This window comes from Myiozetetes cayanensis, unplaced genomic scaffold (assembly GCF_022539395.1).
Source record: "Myiozetetes cayanensis isolate MyiCay16 unplaced genomic scaffold, myiCay2020 scf24, whole genome shotgun sequence".
NCBI classification, from domain to species: domain Eukaryota; kingdom Metazoa; phylum Chordata; class Aves; order Passeriformes; family Tyrannidae; genus Myiozetetes; species Myiozetetes cayanensis.
The window spans coordinates 8,490,499-8,511,233 of record NW_026087456.1 but is presented as its reverse complement, the minus strand read 5'-3'; the positions used below and the strand labels follow the sequence as shown (position 1 = coordinate 8,511,233).

Below are 20,735 nucleotides of genomic sequence, written 5' to 3'. Positions count from 1 at the left end.
AAAAAAGGTGCAAAAAATTATGTCAGGTACACACTTTTTTTGTATCTCTTACTAGAGCAGTATCAGACTCCTGAAAATAAACCACGCTCTAGGAGTTAAGGAAGAGCTGTATACCAGGAAAAAACATTTTAGTTCTTTGATAATTAAGGTTATGTTCTATACTATTTGTAGAAGTGTCCTCAGAGTACATGCAAAACATCACTGATACTTTTTTGCTTGTGTTGCTCACCTCCTTCTTTCCTGTCCTCTGCTTCAATCCGTAGAGTAACTGGGAGCATGTGTCACTCATCCCAACATGGATTTATCTTGAAATCAGTAGGACTTGGACCTGTGCAATGTAACAGATTAGAAATACAATGAAAATTTAATAGAAGTGAATAGACAGCTCTGAAAACAAAACTGGAAAAAGTGGATGCTTGTCAAAATAGACAGTAATCTTCTGTAACCTTTTAGGGAGGGCTGGTTATAGACCTCCATAAATATTCCTCTTTTTTTAATTATGGTAAAGATTCCTTCCAAAAAAAAATCACTTTGTCAGATGTTACTGTGGAGAGTGAAATAGTGGTTGGTTTTTGTTCATCAGAAATACATTACTTTAATATTTTTTTCAGGTTTTGGGGTTCAACTGTAACTCATAGACATTTGCTTTTCTATAAATGAAATGAGTCCAGGGGAGAAGTACATGACCCCTTTACAGAGGTGGATTTCTTTTTCAGAGCTAGCAAGAGAACTGGATTTCACAGAAGAGCAAATTCACCAGATCCGAATTGAAAATCCCAATTCACTTCAAGACCAGAGCCACGCACTCCTCAAGTACTGGCTTGAAAGGGATGGGAAACACGCAACAGGTTTGTCTCCATTTGGCGTGTAACTGGCTCCTATTTGCTATGTGAGGTGGCAGGTGTATTGTAATCACAAAGAGAAAATTTGGGCAATATTTTGGCTATGGAGAGAATGGCCACAGGTTGTACTTAGTGCTATTTCTAGTCTTATCTATATAACGTGGAAAAATTGTTAAAGGAAAAATCAATTGATATAGGCAGCCGCTCAGTTCTTTTTGGATTTTACCTGGCAATGCTTCTAAATGCATCTGTAATTTATATATGATGGTATATTGGTCAGTATCCCATGATGCCTTTCATGTGGAAAGCAGAAGGGAGAGACCACGTGTAATTCTTAACTGAGCCCCACGGTGTTGTTCTGATGCCACAGATACAAACCTTACCCAGTGTCTTACGAAAATCAACCGGATGGATATCGTTCACCTCATGGAGACCAGCGGCATTGACTCCATGCAGGTCCACGGCACCCGCACCTACCCGGAGATGGAACAGTCCATAGGACTGGACCACAGCGAAGGTAAGTGGCTGCTCAGCCAGTTTGCAGAAGCTTCTGCTTGGAAATGTTTGAGCATGGATAGTATGGATGAATGCAAGCCTGGCGTTGCACTGTCTCACCAGGGATAAGGTCTGCGCCTTAACTGATTCTTAGCAAGCAAATAATGTGCTCAGAGAATTTTGCCCAGTTTGTTGGGGTTCTTTTGCTCAGACAGGTACTTTCATGATGATTCAGAAGGTTGTATTAGGATCTGATGGAGATTTATAAAAGGAAAACTACTCTGTGCTTTGACAAAACCTTTGGATTCAAGAATCCAGGGTATTTTTATTCTGCTAGGATGTGATTCCATTCCTTAAGTGTAAAAGTTTGATGGATTAGGTCATTGACTGTAAACTGAAGAAGCACTTTCAAATTATGTAAATACAGTAGTGATTCTTCTATGTGCTTAATACTGCTTTGAGATTAGGGGTTGGGGATGAGTGAATGTGTTTGTATGCTTTGAAGCACATAAATGAGCTAGTTCTTGTACCAAATCCCTGCTGGGAATCTGCTTGCATACTTTGAGGATTTCAAGATTAATTAAATTAGCTAAATTTCTGGGTAAACTTTATTTTGTCCGTTACTGTCCAAATTTGGCCATAGGACTGGTAACCCATTGTTACTTCAGCTATTTAGAGAGGTTATGTCCCTATGTTATGCCACTGAAGATGTTTAAGAATTCCAGGTCATGTGTTCCATGCAGGATTTTAAATGCACATGGAGCACAAGAGGGAGTTCCTGCATTCTTGTAATGCCATTTCTCCTCTGTGTGTTTTCGAAGGGTTTTCTGCACTGCAAGAAGAAGTGTACAGCTCGAGACACAAGCAGGAACACCACAGAATATCAAAAGACAGTGAACCAACCGAACACCCTCCGCTCGTCTCCGAGGAAGAAGTGTCTGCCAGTTATTCTCCTTTTCAGGACAGTACTCCCAGGAGTGAGGCAGAGGTATCCATGGCTGAGCTCCTGAGGCAAGCACATAAGGAACAAGTAGAAACCGAATTCTCAGGGAAACCCCAAGACGTGCCAGGAAAACCATCTGCTTCACAACATGAATATTTGTAAGTGTCAAAAGACCAGGGTGAAACCTGTGTGGAACAGATTCCCTCTTCTTTGTGTAGTAAGAGGATTTTTACCATTTTCTTTGAAACATAGGAATGCTGTTTAATTTTCCTCCAGTTGTGCCCGGGCTTGATTTTTCAATCCATGTGGAGGAAGCCTTTAGGGCTCAGGAGAGAAAATCAGTTTGTGGCTGTGAACACAAAGCAATAACCAAGTGTAGTGCATAAGGGAGAAGAGAGGTTAATTAATGTAGAGGTGGGGTTCTTTTTTTTTCCAAACTGAGTATAATTTTCTGTGTGTTAGATGGGAAGTAATGTTAAACTTAGTGGAATTAACCCTGAGTTCTTCTGTGGGGCTGTGTCAGTGGGGTTGGTTTTGTTTGAAAAGGAACTTGAAACAGATCATGTTTTTATTTATCCACACCATCCCTAATTGTGTGACCATGCTGAGACCTCTCCACTGGGTTGATCAGGTTGGTCAGTGATTAGCTTTGCTGTGGAGATGCAGCTCCAAACAGTCAAAGGGCAGTTGAGTCCAGCAGATGGTCTTTGGGGGGATTCTTTTGCTCAGGGTACACTTTACAGCCAGGACAGAGAGAGTGGGAGACAGAAAACAGCATCTAAGGCAGAAGATTTCTGTTGTACTGATAGGTAAAAATACTAGTGCCTCCTAAGGATTTGGCTGAATATCACTACGCTGCAGGTCTTAAGAATTGGAGGAAAATAGGGCTAGTTTTAAATAGCTTGTAAGGAAGATGTTTTAAGAGGAATTATACAACAATATTGCACGTACATATGCTTGAATTAGATGTACCACCTTAATATATATGTTAGACAGTAATGTATGTAAGAATAGGTTTCAGTAGTTTGCAACAGCAGTGAAATCATAGCAGTGTTCAACCATGAAAATAGCAATACAGTCAACATCAGATTTTCTACTAAGTTTCTGTTTGGTCAGGCTCTGGAATTCTACATAAAAGTTGGTCTCTCCTCCCCTGCAGCTTTATAGATTGTAGTTAATGTAGTAGTTGCTTCTAATCCATCTATAGTGATCCAGTCTCTTTCCTTAAAATAGTAATAGGTAATACATAGAGTTGTGAGGGCACAGGTGACAGTGAAGCTCACTGAAATGTTTTACAAATAACAGGTTTTGCAGAATTGTGTGCAAGGTTTGGATATTCATTTGGAGGTTTGCTTGGGAAGGTGAGAGGGATTCCCAGCCAGATTACTGTGTAGTTCTTGTCAAGGAGTACCAGTTGTTTCTAGTCAGCAGATGACACAGCAGTATTTATTCACAGCGTAGCGTTTCATTTATGGCACTTGGGAAGCACTGCATGGTGGTAACTTCCTGTCATTCACAGTGTCACAACTCCAGGAACAGAGCAGTCTGCGGCACCGGTAACTGGGAAAGCAGCAAGCACAGCCAAGGGAGAGGCAGAAAAACCATCCTCACAGCCCCCATCCTCTGCACAGAGAGGTGACTCTCCCATCATCCAGGAGCCTGAGGACCCCCAGCTCCACCGGGATGACCCCTCTCCAAGGAGAACTAGTCTTGTGATAGTGGAGTCAACCGATGAGCAGACAGAGAAGTCTGGAAGGGGCTATGAAGAGGAATCTTTAGAAAAGGTGAAGAACAGTTTTACTTCAAAATACTGGACACAAAAGGTTTTTATGTCTCACATGTTCCTTAGGATGAGAATATTTTTTATTAATCCCCATTAATTAAAGTATTTTCTCCCTCTCTCTGTGGTTAGAAGGGTTAGCTATGGGCATTTCTGTAGGGGTTTGCAGAGCTGAGGCAATCCTAAGATCCTGAAGTCTAGGCTGTAGTTCTGGTTCTGCTCTGCCCTGATTTGACCTTTGGTCTGTGACAGTTAACAGAGAGAGATTAGTGTCACTACCAGGTGCAGAAACAAACCGTGTACAAGCAAAAGGTGGAACAGATGTTGTGCAAAATAAAGTAGTAACATTAAAAGCTTATAAAGAAAGGTAAGACTACCCTGGAGCAGCATGAAAAAAATGGCATGACAGATCTGTAAAGTTAGGGAGATGGAAAAGAGGCAGCAGGTTGTGCATTTACTAAGGATGTACTGGAAGAATGGTGTTTATGTAGCATTGCAGGCAATAAAGAGAGATGGGAATAGGAGGGGAACATCAAAAACAATATGAGGCAGGTCTTTGTCTGTGTGAGACAAAGGGACTTTACTGCAGTGTTCCGAGAGGGAAAGACATCAAGAGGCAAGGAAAGAAAGCAAACCATATGGCTTTTAGTGGGGAATTAAAATTTCTTGGCAGATAAAGGTTTAGGAATAACCAGCTTGCTTTGCCTGTTCTAAGTGAAAGCTAAGGAGAAGGCATCCTTGGAAAGGAAATTGGGTTTATTAGTTAAGTTAGAGCAGAGAAGGCACAGTTCTACTGATGCACAAACTGTTTCCTGTCCTGACAATTCCCTTTGACAATTATTAGAAACAGACTCTTCTGTCTGTGCTGTTTATGTGGCCAAATGTACCACCTCTAGAATGGAGACCCTCTGGGATCCCAGAAAAAGATTGAATTTCAAGTGTGTCAGGTGATCGAAAGAGTAGCTTAGTACAAAGGCTGCTGTAGGAAAGGCTGCCCTCAAAATAATGGGCTGCTTTTTCCCTCCAGTTCTTTTATTAAAGCAAAACAACTGACACTACCAAAAAGAAACACACCCCCCTAATTTATTTCCCTCTCTGTGCTTTCATACTGTTGCTACTATCCCAAGTCATTCTTTTTAGCCTCTCTTTGCTTTCTGACCTCTTCATTTAGGCTTCTAGTTCTTCCTATGCAGGAGAGAGAACTCCAGCACTTGGTCCTGATACACTGCCCTCTAGTTAAAACTGTTCAGTCCTGCTGTTTGTATGCTGCACTCTGTACTTCCCAACAAGGAAGATGAGTAGGCTTTCAGATATTTTTCTGTGTGGTTAACCCAGAAACCACGTGCAATATGCAGGAATTCCAGGGCTGGTGTAACAAGGCAGAAGCTGTAAGTACTCCTAGTACCACACACAACAGAGCACTGCTTCCATACCTCCCTTAGGAGTTAGCAGAGGAGCTGGGTGGGCTGGAGATGAGCTCGGACGAGGACGAGATGGTCACTACCAGGGTCGTTCGTCGCCGGGTGATTATTCAGGTACCGAGTGGTGAACGATTGCACGAGCCTGTGGTGCCTTAGGACCTGGAAACACAGAGAGAACCACTTAGCTGGTGTGACAGCACAAGCTGCTCCCAGATAGTGCATGGGCCTTGGATAAGCCATTCCAATACCTTAGGATTACAGTAATACTGCTAACCCAACTCTAAACTCCATTAGACACCTTGGTAGGAGGAGGAAGATGACTTCTCAGCTCCATACACAACACAGTCAACTAACATACCTTTGCCTGTCTGCTGTGGCATAACTTTTCTTTGCATGCCTTTCTAAGGATTTATTTGCAGAACTGATTTTTTTTCTAACACTTCTCAATTTTTTTTTCCTCCCGTTCTATAACCAATTAACCGATTTTAAAACTGCTCCTTTCAAGTGACCCACGTGGAGGCCTCGCTTCACACCCGCCTTTGTTCTTTGTCATACAGGCTGATAGTATGCCTGACATGCCACCAGAAACAGTCACAGAAGAGCAGTATACAGATGAACATGGCCACACAGTGGTAAAGAAGGTATTGTCAGTTCTGCCCCTTCCTACCTTCTTCCTGTCCTATAGAAGGCAGGGTAAAAGCATCCACATACATGCCAGATTTTCTGCTGTGAAGGGGCATAATTTGCAGAGTAGAGAGTGGAAGGAATGAGAAGTTCTTTTCATGAGAGATACAGTTTGAACAATTATTTTGCTTCTCAAGATCATTCTGTGTTACAATATATAACCTAAGAAGGACATATTGTGTTAATTTTCCCATGTAAAGCCAATGAAAATTCTGCACAGATCCACATGTTTTACAAGCAAGTTGTTTGGGTTTTTTTTAAAAGGTACCTGCTTGAATTCATGTCAGAATAAACCACCACAGCCAAATATTCCTGGGTTTTGATGTACAGGAGTGAGCATGACTGTATTTTTATGGATGCCTTGGATGATGCCATGTAGAGCTCTGGGTCATCCATACAAAGATGCACACCCATCCTCCTGAGAAATTTCTCTCATCTTGAACCCTGTAATTGTCTTCTCCTCCTGTTCCTCGAGAGCTCAAGCACCAGATGAGTCTCTTCAGTGGGTACATTTGAGCTCAGTAGTTCAGCAGTGCTTAGTTCCACGAATCTATTTCTATGCATTTGTGTGGAAGAGTCAAACACCAAACCATCTGTGCAGGTTCTTTCATGTAGGAAAAGATGCCCTCTGAGTGGAAAATGCTGCATAGAGAACAAGGAGGAATATGTTGCTGCTGAGTCTTTTGGGACTAAGCTCTGTTTCGTCCCCACAGGTCACTCGGAAGATCATCCATCGGTACGTTTCTCCGGATGGCACAGAAAAAGAGGAAGTCCTAGTGCAAGGAGAACCACAAGCACCTGTCACCGTTGAAGAAGGAGATGGCTATTCCAAAGTTGTGAAGCGGGTTGTGCTGAAGAGCGACAGCGAGCAGTCAGAGGTGGGTGGTCATTTCCTTGTGATGCTACAAAGCACCAGCACCCCAACAGGGAACTCAGTCACTGCATCTTATCATGCTCATTCTACAGCCCAGTCCTAAAATTCTGCAGTTGGATTAAGTTTAACTTACTGGCATGTTCTTTGCTTGAAGAACGCCAATGACTTTTGTGCAAATTGTTTTAGAGCCAGATAAAGGAAAATAAAAACAACCTGAAAAGCTGAGTGCTTTTCAGTCTGCCTTTTGCTGCCATCCTTGCACTGTGTGGTCCTTGCAGACATTTGGATATGCAAAACTGTTGTGCCAGAGGGCCAGAAGCTGGGACCTAGGGCATGCTGTCAGCAGTCCTGGGGTGAAATGTAGTAAGAAGCAGTGATTAGAAATGCGAAAAACATCACTGATATTTTTTTCTTGTCAGATTTCCTCATCAGAATGAATTCTCTAGGAGTAAGGTAACAAGCAGACAGAGGCTTTTTATTTTCTTGGCTGACCCTTAACGGAGCTATGCTTTACTATACGGAACCCCCAGGTGTGAAAGGCAGCTTTTGCCAGAGTAAATCGTGCAGTGTGGAATTCATCTCCTTACAGGTGACCCTGGCTGAGCCTACTGTCGTGCCTAGTGCCTCCAAATTCCAGTCGGAGCCAGTGGAAGGCCGGAAGGTCAGCAAAGTCATCAAGACCACCGTAGTGCACGGAGAGAGGACGGAGAAACACCTGGGGGATGCCAGCTTAGCTTCCGATCTGCCGTCAGCCAAAGAGGACTTCGAAGAGGTACAAATAGCTTTTCTAGAACTGTTAAAAGGAGGGTTGCAACATCCCCAGGGACAAATTCTACTCTACTGAAGGGTTTTGCTGGTGAAGCACCAGACTGAGCTGCTGAGTCCAAAGCTGTGTTGTTACACTCAGCCACGTTATAAAAAGCTCAGTGTATAAAGAATGTGTAGAGGCAGCTGACGTTGCAGAATTTTAACCTGTTAAGATTGTAGGAAAAACACATATGGAGGCTTTATGTGAAACTGTTAGAAATCTTGGATGTGGGTGCTGATAAAGAAGAAGAGTATTCATCTGTTACCAATTTTAGAAAAGGATACAGTTCAGTGTACTAGCTGGGTAAATAGAGTCTGTGATAGGATTGTCCTCAAAAGGACAAAACAGCTACTAAGCCAGTGAGCACTTTTCTGGAGTTATGCTTTTTCTGATCAGTTTAGACATTTTAGTAAGAGAAAAGTGATATTGAATTAATATAGTTTTCTTTTCCTCCTACAAGCAACTGATATAGATTCACTCTGAATCCAGTTTATTGTCCCTTTGAATAGCACGTCTTAGAGGTTAAAATAGATGAACAGAGAGATAAAAGACATAGATAAATAGATAAAAGCTGCGTGGCTTTAGATGAAATGTATGTCTGTGGTTTGTTTTTTTAATGTGAGGAAATACTAGCACATAAAAACATGGATGCCACGGTCTGGATGTTTTCTGCCATGCTTTCTCCACTGCAGCTTGCAGGAGGACAGTGAGCACAAACCTAGACTGTGCCTAGTTCCTAAAAGGGTGAGAACAGCCATTATCTTCTGCTCTAAGTGTTTCAGTTTGGTTTTAATCGGAAGTTTATGTTTTCATTGGAGGCTTTGAGCTATACAGGTAACCACGTGAAATTCCAACTGCCTGCTTTAGTAGAGAAAGAAATCAGGAGAGAAGATGGATCGATAATTAAAAGGTTTGCTTTGGCGAGTCAGTAAAAGGGTTGCTGGAAAAGAATTAACAGACTCACAGTATATGAGTGGATTTCAGTGAGTGCCTGAAGTGAAACACACACGAGCACCTAAAGCTTTATAGTGAACAGTACTAAACATAACTACTAACAAACAGTGTGTCAGTGCAAGGGCTGGTATGCATGGGAAAGGGAAAACTCCCCTGGAAACACTCGGGGAGAAAGAGCAGAGCAAATAACCACAAGTGCAAAATCAATCTAGTCCTGGACTAGACTGGCTGTACCCCTGGAGGGGGGGCCTGTAGGGCATGAGTGGGGGGCTTTGGGGGTGTTGCGCCCCCGCCATCCTTTTTCCTGCTCTTCTGAAACAGAGCTAAGTCCTATAGGAAGAAACCACACAGACACCCTGCAAAGTGTATTGCCTTCCTCTGAAAAATATCCCCTCACCTGTGTGATATGAGGGACTTCACTGACACCACCCCTGTCAGATATTAGGAACTTTATGGCCTCCGTCAGTGTTCCACCCAGTCCTGTAAGGGTGCTGATGGACAGGCAGATGTCCAGTGATCTAAGGGCCTGCGTTCCAGTGCTGTTCCATGCTATTCATGTCTAATATTAGCACTTCCTACATGCATGTGCGTGTCTTGCAGCATGGTGATGCAGTAATCCCAGTCTGTACCTTTAACCTACAGGTAGAGAGTCCTTTCTCAGAGCTGACATGATGTGCCTTGCATCCAGCACGTGTAACCCTTCCTCGGGAGCTGAAGATGGAAATTGTTGCACATCTGCAGGATCTGTGGTCTTTCTAAGGCACAGCTCTGCTTTCTTTTGTTTGCAGGACAACCCTAAGTAAAGCCAGCACTCAGAAGAGGACCGTGATGAAGGATCGGTGTGGCAAACACGTTCACATAGAAGAGCTGGAAGACACCCCAGAAGCGCTCCCCAGGGATGACCTCCAGCACGACCTCCAGCAGCTTCTTCGGCACTTCTGCCAAGAGGACTGGAAACAGGAGGCCAAGTGAGAAGCTGCCGCCCCCCCACAGCTCCACGTCACCCTCCGCCCTCTACGCTGCCGTCACCTCCCCTGGGGAGCTGACAGCATGACCGACCCCATCGCCCCAGTCACTGCCATTTCTCCTCGTGCAGCTGCAGCGAGTTCAGTTCTCCCCCACCCTAAGCTCCATCTTGTGTTTTTCTTCTTTTGTACCCTGTAAGCTAATTTGTGACCAAAGATAGCATCCTTCGGGCAGGATGATTTCTCCCCCGCCGCGCCTCCTCCTTGTCGGCGCCGCCGCTTCTCACTGTCCCTTTGCTCCGGTGCTCCTCGAGCCGACTTCATCCACAGGCCTCTTCCAGTGACTATGTACAAGGGAGTGCACATGTAAACTGTAAATAGCCAGAGTATTTGGACTTACAAGACTGCAGGAAATACACTGCCCGTGGCTACTGTCGCCTGGTGATGCTGTGGAACGGCGACGGATCGCCCGGCGTTGTCCCCGTCGACTGCAAACACACACTGACCGAGGAGGAAGCGCCGCGGAGCTACCGAGCCCTAAGACTTACGGTTTAGGGATCTCTTGTAGTTAAAGGCTCTAAGAGTCAGGCTAAAAACCTGGAAACCCAGCTGTTCACATGAGTAACAGCTGCCTGTGGCCATTAATACTGTTAAGACCTTCTGATAGCAGCTGAAAGATTTCCAGGAGGAAAATCCAAGAAATAATACACTGTTAGGTACCAGAGTTGCTCCCAGCTATAGCTATGGCACACCCCCATGCAGTGTTACAGCCTATTAGATCCGGACCTGGGGCAGGGCGTATTAAACAATTCCAACTCCAGTAGTTTCCCGTTTCCATCACCGCTTAGCCGACCTCACCGACAGACCGGTGGTACTTCCTGCTGGCCACTGCACTGTAGATAACTGCGGGAAAAAAGACTTACCCACTATACAGGGAGAATAACTAACTCACCGTGTTTTATCGAGATTGCCTCTTAGCTGAGCCGTGCATGTGGCATTCCAAGGTCAGAACCAAACCCTCCTAGAACCATGTCAGCTTCTCCGCCCTCTTAGCACTGAGCGAGCAGTTTTTATCTTCCGATCGAGTGTTTTTTAAAGAACAAGTGCTCACAATCCTCGGCAGCCAGTTTCTGTTCATATTTTGTTATGTAACTATATATAATATATATATTTCTAGACCGACCCTCTGAAAAACCACGATAGCATGTCTGCACTTTTATTTTCCAAAAAGGGAACATAGGGATCTGAAGCTTTGGGTGTTCTATACCTTAATATTTAATGGAGGGAGCTCCGTAGGGTTTTAGCATCACACACGTACACACAAACACACTAACTTAATGTTTTTAAACAGCTGTTAATTCTTTTTTTTTTAATAGTAGAGTCGACACCAGAATAAAACCAACCCTCTCCTCTAGGAGTAATCCTTTGTCCAAGCTTATCTGGCCTTCTGCAGTTCTAGGGTTCTTTGTTTTGTTGTTTATTTTTTTAACGACTCACTCAGTGCTCAGAACAAGGGCACTTCCTCATTAAGGTAAGGTAATGATGCCAAAAGCATGGAAACATCTCTGCAGTTCTGGCTTCCTGCGGGCAGAACCACCTGAGGTGCCGTGCTGACACTTTTTGGGCAGGCAAGAAAAGAAAAAAATAATAATAAAAAAAAAGCTAAAAGAAAAAAAGTGTTTTGGCAGCCAAACCGAATGAGACCCGTGATGACACATCTCACAGCGCATCGTGGCTTCCCCGCCGTCCGAGACGGCGCGGGAGGGTCTTTGAGGATGGGGCTCTCAAGAAATGCATTTCTGTTGTGTTATTTGCGGTGCAGATGATGTTCTGTGTAACAACATAATGGTTATTCACCTCTTATTTTGATTTTTTGCTGTGTTATCGGAGAACTTGAATACTGTGAGAAGAAGTGAATTTTAAGTTGACGAATCAGCATCTTGTTCCCATGGTGATAACACTAATTGAATATATCTATGAGGGCATGTATTAGTTAAAAATTAAAAAGATACAACACTAACAATACATAGCTGCAATGTGTACAATGGCTGATTTAACTAAATAAAAATGTACAAGTGTTAAATGTAGAAATGGTGGCTCACTTGCTTTTACTGCCTGCACAGCAGGGCGAGGGAATTGCAACTCCTCTGTACCCAGCTCCCTTCTAGACATATTTAATTCTGCATTCAGCACTATTGGTATGTTCTAAGTCAGCTAAAATTTTCATTTGGAGTAATTGTTATTAATTTCTCAAAGGGGATCTAGCCTTGTTTTCTACTTATTTTATTGGGCTGGAAATGAGAGGTTCCTTCAAATGTGCCCCAGACTGTTTGCTGTGGTCAGTGCCTTTTCCACTGCCCACTGCTGACAGTTTCTCACCAGAAGAAAGATAGGGAAGAAAAATATAGGTTGAAATCCTGTCACATCTTAGAGTCACACCCTCAACAGAAAATACTGGGAAGAGGTTTGCTGCCAATTTAAGTTTATTCCTTATAAACCCAGAGCCTGGGACACAGGGCACCAAGGCACCACTCGCTCGTCACAGACACAGTGAGACCTGTCAAGGTGAGGACCTAAACCAAAAGCTACCAACTATTTCCTCTTACTCATGTTTTTACCATCAGAGTCCAACAATCAAACAACAAATCCAACTCAAAACCCTACTCAGCAACCAAACAATGCCCCCTCAAGAACTTGCACCCCCTGTGCTCCACACTACCATCACACTGGCCTGAGTGGGAAATAACAGATGGGAATAATAGGGAATAACTCAATACTGGTCAGTTTGAGCCACACAATCAGCACTTGCAAATACAAAACCACTATTTTGCTGAAACACTTTGACCAGTTCTGCTAAATACCGAAAGTATTATATAAATAATATAAATAAATATAAATATATAAATAATATAAAAATATAAATAAATATAAAACATCTTTTCTGAAGTCACATTCATTTATTTTTTAGCAAACGTCATTAAATTTAGGGACTAATGCTGTGCTTTTAATGGCCTCATAAGTGGCAGCAACAATTCAGGTACTAAAGTCACCCTTTCCTTCCACCTTGAAAAAACAAACCCTTTATTTCTGCATATAAATAAATATCAGCCAGTTCTAAAAACAAACAAACAAACAAGACAGTTATATCATCAAGCTTTTTTTGTCTGACTGTAAAGCAGCTCAAAAATGAGTTTTATGAGCACAGGTTCTGCTCCCTCCTGCCTCTCTTCCCCAGCTAACCTTGAAAGAGTTGAGCTCTATGACCAGCAGCGCTAATCAGTGAATTTTAACCATCTCTGATGATCCTGGCAGTAGCTGCCGCCAAAGGGAGCCACGTGCCACCTGTGAGAGCTGTCTCCCTCACTGGATTACCCCTAATGGTAACCTCTCCACTGTGTCACTCCAGACATCTGTCCAGTGATATTTTCCGTTTACATTCCATAAAACCGGACTACAACTGGTGGAGTATCCTGGCAGGACCTGTGAGCACTTCCTGAATGATGCTGGATTCACAACACACAAATAGTGGGCCAGAAGACACAGCCAGCCTGACTTTCCATCTGACAACTCATCCCACACATGGGCAGTCACTCCAGTTGCAGGTACAAGCTGTGTACTCCCTACATTACAGCCTATGAGATCATGCCTATGATAGTGGGCAACTTCCACATTTAATGTATTTCCCTGAGGAAAAAAACATACAAACAACTTCACCTGCACTGTTACCTTATCCCAGATATGAACCCTGCAACTGCTGCAAGCTCTTGGCGTGGGAAGCAGCATTTCAGAACAGCCTGGAGCTACAACAGTTGTCAGGGCTCAGAATATCTGGTAAAGAGGTGGCTGGTGGTGATTTTTGTCACTGCAGCATCAGTGCCACAAAGAGCAGCTGTACCCTCAGTCTTTGCCACCTTTTTCAGTCCCCTGCACAGAGCTGGCTTGTCTTCCATTAGGCCTAACCCTCTTCCCAGGTCTGGTTCCTGTGTCTATCAGAGAGCAATTAAACATCTAGGAGTCTATCAAGCATATATTGCTTTAGTTTGGTCTCTACAGGTAAAGGGAGTAAGGTGAGCTATGACAGGACCTGTTTCTGCTGCGCTGTAAGGATATGAGGAGTAACACTCATTCGACATACACACTGCATGGATATTAAGAACCAGGACTGAACCCAGAATTCAATTCTTTGACTGCTTAAATAACCCCAAACAAGGACATGCAGCAACACAACCATCCCCAAAAAGGAAACCCACTCACACCACCACAGCCTGGACCCTTTTGTCCCACTGAGCAAACATGACATTTACAGGTCACTGAATGTCTAATAAGGGTTTTTACTTATTTCAAGAACCAGCTGACTCCCTTTACCCCCTGCTTGTCAGATCCACTCTGTCAAATCCCTTTTTGCTCAAACTTCAGCTTTTTTTAATAAACACACCCAGACCCCTGTCTGAGAAGTTTAGAAAGCTGGGGAGTCCTTCTGCACCCCATGACTCAAAGGAAGCCTCTCTAATGAACTGTGCCTGAAGGTCCCATTCTGCTCATGACACCCCCCACTCTATAAACCCCAGAAGAAAATCTCAGTTACATCACAGACTGCAACCTGAGCCAAAGCTTTGGAGATGACATGGGAGAAGTGCCATCTTGGAGGCAGCCTATTCTTTTTCCAGGCACATTTTAAAATGTCAGAGAAACAAATGTACAGTGAGGAGCCCCTCTGCCTTCAGTCATTGATTCGCTGACAAGGCAGGGACATGATTTCCCAGCCATTCATCCCAGGCACACATAACACGGGTTGCTCCCAGTCCTCCTAACTCTGCAGGATCCTGGCTTAATGCTGAGAGGGAGAATGCCAAGGGAGAGGAAGACAGATCCAGAGAAATCTGTGAATTCAAGCCACTGAAAAGACTATTCTTGGAATGATGCACAGAAGGGGGAATCAGTCCCAGCCTCCCACTGTACAATAAGAAAAAATGGGTTGCAACTCAAATCAAACCTATAAAAGCTGGTTGAAACTTTCTGAGATCAGGCAGGAATAACCTCTCAGCTTTCACAGCACAAGAGGTAAAACAAACCAAACTACACTCATTAGTGGATCACTTCCAAATATTTTTCTTTGCCGTCTAATATTTAAGACCACAGCCTATTTCTGCCACCACCCGCCCAGGGGCCACAAAACTGCCTTTGATCCAAGTTCTTACAACAGAGTAACCCCTTAAAGCAGGAGCAGACCAGTGTTTACCTACCAGGAGCTCACATCAGCACAACAAAACCCTTAAAAACACATCCACATCCACAGATGGATGCTCCTGGCAGGCTCCCTCAGCTCCCCAGATCCGCCATTTGCCGGCCCCACAGACCTCCACAGGGTACGGCAAGGCCCCGGCGCCGGTGCTCACAGTTCGTAGACAGCTCACGGGAAAAATCCGCTCCTTCCATCCAAGGCTGGAACACTCTGATTTTCCTAGGAATCCCTGAAGGTTGCCCCCCTGCACACCTTCCCCGTCGGAGGGGCACTAAGCAGACGCCAGAGGATGTGCGATCATCTCTGCCCACAAGCCCTGGTCCGCTCGCCTCCCTCACGCAGCCGCTGCTCTGTCCTGAGGGGGAATGAGGAACAGCGGGCACCCCCAGGTGCAGGCAAGCCCCTAAACGAGGAGCGGGACTGAATCAGCCTTGAAAGGGCCAACTCAGACCCCTCCGTGGGTTTTGATAACTTACCACAAGATGTGGTTTTATTTGCTCTTTAGAAAAGTAAAATAATAATAATAATAATAATAATAATAATAATAATGATGGAAAAAAATCTCGGCTACATTTATTTCTATGTATGTGTGTGTGTGTGTGAAGGTACTGCAGCTAAGGGAGGTACAAGAGAGCTGGAGAGGGGCTTTTTACAGGGGCCTGGAGTGACAGGACAAGGGGGAACAGCCTCAGACTGACAAATGGCAGGCTTATATGAGAGATTTGGAAGAAATGCTTCCCTGTGAGGGTGGGGAGGCCCTGGCACAGGCTGCCCAGAGAAGCTGTGGCTGCCCCATCCCTGGCAGTGTCCAAGGCCAGCTTGGCCGGGGCTTGGAGCAAGCTGGGGTAGTGGAAGGCGTCCCTGCCCATGGAAGGGCCTTGGAACCGGATGGTCTCCAAAGTCCCTTCCAACCCAAAATCCTGTGAATCCCCTCGTTCTTTATGAGTAATTTCTAACCAGTATCATGGGACATATTCACTCCCTCTTTGTGTTTTGCTTACAAGAGCCCTGGGTCATGCACTGAGGCAGAGCAAGGGAGGTACAAGGATGGCACAAAGGAGGGTCAAAAAATGGGAGAAGGGATAAGATAGTTGTATGAACTGGGCCTGAAACAAAACCTGTGTCCTGACCCTACTGAGAGAGTCAAACCTGCTTCTGCATCCGGGAGGGCCAGAGGGAGGGAGGATGCACTCCATCCCCAATGCCCATGTCCAGACAGATGGGTCACATTATCCTGTGTTAGAGCCCATTCCTGGCCAGATGGGAAGGACCCACTGCTTCCCACTGCACTCACCCTTCCACCAGCACATCTCATGGCTCTGGATTTGGGCTTGTTCTGCTTATTTTCCACAAGAACACTGGCACTGAACCTGTGGGAAAACAGTCCTGGGTGTTTTTTAGGTGTTTGGGGGGGGATTGTTTGGTTGTTTTGGTGTTTGGGTTTGGTTCTGTTTGTTTGTTGTATCTGTCTTTGTTAACGTTTGTTTAAAGTTATTACAACCACCAAGATGGCAGTAAGAGCTGTATGGAGGTTAAATTTCAAGGGGTGTTGTCAGGCACAGCAAGATCTCATGTTTTGCTTTAAAAGCCCAGGCATAACTTAGGCTCCCCTCAGTACCTTGGGCATGTGCAGGGATGAGTCTGTTCCCACCAGCGTTTACCAGAGGTGGTTTTAGGAAACTGTCAAGCACCTGAGATGACAAAGCTCAGATCCTTGGCAGTTTCCTAAAACCATTTCCACTTATCAAGGTGGTTTGCAGTGCCTCCCGAGCTGCAGAGCAATGGCTCTGTTTAACAGTGCTTTTATTGATAGCCACTGGCAGCCAGGCCTGATTTGCCTTGCTCCCATCTCACCAAAAGCCAGACAGCCCAGAAATATGAGTCTAAACGAATGAGCCATTAGTGCCAGCTGGCTATTTCCAATTGAGTTATATCTTTGCTGTATTATATTACATTGTTGCCTAGAGGTCTTTGCTTCTGCTCTAAATTTCCCTGGCCTGCTTGTTTCATTATCTGAGTGTCACGACTGAACAGCACAGGCAGCTTTTGTGCATTTACTCCAAACACGCTGGAAAAAATTTGCCATTTCTCTGAGGTCTTTGCACTAGAGACTATGAATTACACTTTTTAGAGGCTGGCATTTATGGCCTTGCCTGACAACTGGAAGGCACCAAAAAAGCTGCAGCTGATTCTGGACATTAAGTCACTGGAACTTTGAATGGTGTCCAGGTTCTCTGGCTGGGCTCCTGGGCAGACAGTATTTCAGTATGGAAGAGAAAGCCCCTTGCAGGGACAACACTTACAAATAAAGACATTGCAGAAACAGCAAAATGCCTGATCCCGTGGGATGTGGAAATACTTACGCAGGAGGAGATGGGTAAAAGTCCGTGTGGGAATTCAGGCCCGGGTTGGCAGCGACAGGACCTCTAAATCCCTTGCAAGTGTTGAGCTCCTAGCTCATGCCTACCAGCATCTTCAGCACCATTTTGCTGTCAGGCTGGAATTACATTCAGCAGAATTTATTCTCAGTACAGATCACTGATTATAGCCCCAGATTGGTACCAGGGACTGTGTCACATGCAAGTCTCTTACTGTCCCAGGCCTGTCCTAAGCCTTTACACCACTCAAGCTCAGCACTTCTCCAAGCTCCCTGTTCCATCAGTTACAGAAGCATTTTATTTATGTGCTATGATTGCTGCTGCTGCCTCAGCTGTGACATCCCTCATTAGGAGACCCACTTAGAGAATGAGTCCTACACTCACGAGAAACACTTCTGGGTTCATTACATGTTTCTGAAAATGGCCTTCTTTTTCAAAATGAAAGCTGGGTTTGTTTTATTTACAATGCCTATAAACTGCTCGTGCTATTCTGGAGCTTTGCTCTCAGGATCTGTGATAGCTCACATGGCTAAGTGCAGCTCAAAGAAGATATGTGTAGCAGAAGGGGATGAGAAAGCCTATGCTGTGCCTGTATCATCTCTGTACTGTCACCTGCCACTAAATTCCCACTTTATTATTTGACTGCAAGGGAGAAAGAAGGGGAAAATTACAGTCTAAAGAGGAGATGGAAGATGTGAATGCAATATTTCTCTCCCTCACACTTCCATTTTCTCTCTCCATACCTGCTGTTTCATTCCCTGACACCAAACTCTTATGAGAAGTTCAACCCATCTGTACAAAGTATTCCTGAAACTTCTCAAACGTTATCCTGAGTTATGAATCAAAAGCATCTCATTCCTCACTCATCTGACCTACCCTGACTCCTGAGGGGAGACAGACTGGCTGGCAGCAGTGAGGCAAAATGAATGTTATAGATAAAACTATGCATTTATCATAGATAAAACTATGCATTCATTTAGCTGGGTTGTGCTCAAATTTTTCATCATCATAATCACTGCTGACAACAATAAGAAGTGGGTACTGCAATAAATTGCTGCAGAAATGATGAATGCCTCCTCTGGGCTTATTTCCATGTGGTGGTGGGACAGCTGATCACATCAGACTCCTGCCACAGAGTAAAGCATGAAGTCTGCATGATTTTATGAAAATGAGTAGTTCTGGTCAAATGCATTTGTGCACAGCTCAAATGACTTCACTGCAGCCCTACAATACAGATCTTTTTGTGTTCAGGGACCTGGAGCAGGATCCAGAAAATCTGGTATCATATCCTAGTACAGGTAGTGGAACTGTCTTGGGCTGGTCATCAAACTGCTCTTAATCCTTTGTCAGCCCTTATCTTAAAAAAAAATCTTCCATTTATCAGGTCATAAGAGAAAAAGAGAACTGAGATTACTGACTCAGATACAATTACTGTGGGTGCCCAAAGAAGAAAACATTCCTTCATTTTCTCTGTGAATCTCTCAGAGCAGCTGAAGCAGGGTTGCTTGAATGATATTTATGGGAATGTCTCAGCTTGTGAGTAATTCCCTTATCCTGTAACTCTCATGGATTGAAATACTGGAGATACAGTGTGAAATGTGAACTGGACTGTCCAGTGCCTGGGTCTTCCTGTGGCTGTGTCCACACTGCTTCTGGCTGGACATTCTTAACACTGACTGGTTCCTGTCCACATGACAAAAATGAGCATTTGCAGTCACATTCCCTTTACCACCTTTCCTGTTGCTGTTTCTGTGATATTTATTATAGTTGCAGTGAGAGAAATAAACAGGAATGGAAATTTGAAAAACAAAGGAAAATTGTGGTACATTTCTTTGGAGAACTCAGTTTGATTTTGGGGGAGATATAAGTCATCTGAAAAGACTAAACTTTCAATATGAGAAAGAGAGAAAACACCATTGGATCTGACAGGCCTCAGCAGGTACAGAGAGTGACCTTGGGAGCTCCTGGAGTTGGTGAGGAAGGAGATTGGTGCATGGACCAGCACAGGATCACAGCCCACCATGGCTTATCCCGTGGGGCTCCACAGGAGCCACATCCCAGGGTAAGGCCATTCCCCAGGGCATCCTCCTTCAGGTAAATGAGGGTGACTTCCAGAACATGACACATTTCCACACTTAAGGAAAACAGACAGCTTTTCAAACTACATGTGAGTTATTCAATTCTTTGCCACTGCACTTTGCACAAAGTGAGGGATACCAGGGATGCTGGAGCACAGGAAATCATGCAGAGAAACACCTCAGGAACCTGACAGAGAAAGCTTTTGAAGCACTCCAGAACCTGACAGAAATATGTTCATGCCTTGCCAGGCCACCCCAGTTCTGTCACATCCGTCTGAGCTGTTGTCATAGTTCCGATTTTAGCAAGGAATTTTCCTTTCTCTTCCCCCTGCCGTGTGTGCCCTGTGTATAGGCCATCAGGTGGCTATCAGGTGAACAAAAGAATAGGTGGTCCACTAATGGCTGAGAGAAACAGGCAGATGAAGGAGCTAAAGTCTACTTTTTTCTCTTGTCTCTGGGGCAACGGAGGGGAGGAGGAATTTTGGTGGGTTGCGGGGTGTGACTGGGGCTGGTGTTTGGTGCCGCTGTGTGGCTGGGGCTGGAGATGGTAGGACATGTCATTGGAGGAGAAGCTCATTGCTGTCTCTTTTTGCCCTGAGCCATTGCCAGCTACAGTTTTTTCCTGAGGTGGATTCTAACTAATTGAAGATCATGAGTTTTCTTCCATTGGGAGAACTTTCTGTTTTATTGCTGTTTTTTTTAAATTTTATTTCCTTTCCCAGTGTGGGAAGGGAAGGGGAATCGAGGTTTTTTTGGTTCTTTCTCCGACATACCCTGGAGGGTGTTGCTTTTCCTGCTTCCCCCAGCCCACATGGTGGCAACCAGGGATCTCACAGCGCTGCCTGGTGACGGGCACCGGGCATTACAAGTTCTGCTCCTCCAGTGATCCAACAGCGCCTCCTGGTGAATGGTACAGGACATTAAAAGTTTTGCATCTCCAGTGATCTCATGGCACCCCCTGCTGACTGTGTTTGGAATTGCACTGAAGGGTGCAAAAGTTGAACTGTTTATTTTTCCTTTTGCTGGTTTATCGATTTTGTTCTTGAAGGGGATTATTGGTGGGTATAGGAGTATTGCTTGGTTGTTTTACTTGGGTTTTTTTCTGTATTTCTGTTAATACACACATACCTTTTAATAAAGGGCTGTTATTTTCCCTTTTCCATAATTTGTTTTCCTTCAATCAGAACCTATTAATTTTGTATTTATAATTGCTTAGAAAGAGAAGTTTGGGTCTTTTCTCCTAACCCATCCTCAGCAAAAGACCCTTGTCT

At 44.3% G+C, this 20,735-nt stretch overlaps 1 protein-coding gene across 28 annotated transcripts in view; it reads left to right on the top strand.

Annotated features, from left to right (window-relative positions):
- ANK2 (ankyrin 2) overlaps positions 1-11,857 on the top strand; it is a 260,645-nt gene extending 248,788 nt beyond the window's left edge. For 27 of the 28 annotated variants that reach the window (XM_050320644.1, XM_050320646.1, XM_050320643.1 and 24 more), the window contains 8 exons: positions 717-848; positions 1,213-1,359; positions 2,159-2,438; positions 3,800-4,064; positions 6,039-6,122; positions 6,879-7,043; positions 7,629-7,811; positions 9,590-11,857. In XM_050320644.1, coding sequence (XP_050176601.1) covers positions 717-848; positions 1,213-1,359; positions 2,159-2,438; positions 3,800-4,064; positions 6,039-6,122; positions 6,879-7,043; positions 7,629-7,811; positions 9,590-9,604 — 1,271 coding nt within the window. In that variant the 3' untranslated portion in view covers positions 9,605-11,857. The remainder of the gene's footprint in view (positions 1-716; positions 849-1,212; positions 1,360-2,158; positions 2,439-3,799; positions 4,065-6,038; positions 6,123-6,878; positions 7,044-7,628; positions 7,812-9,589) is intronic. The other variant, XM_050320645.1, reaches the window with a different exon arrangement.
- Positions 11,858-20,735: the final 8,878 nt, after the last annotated feature.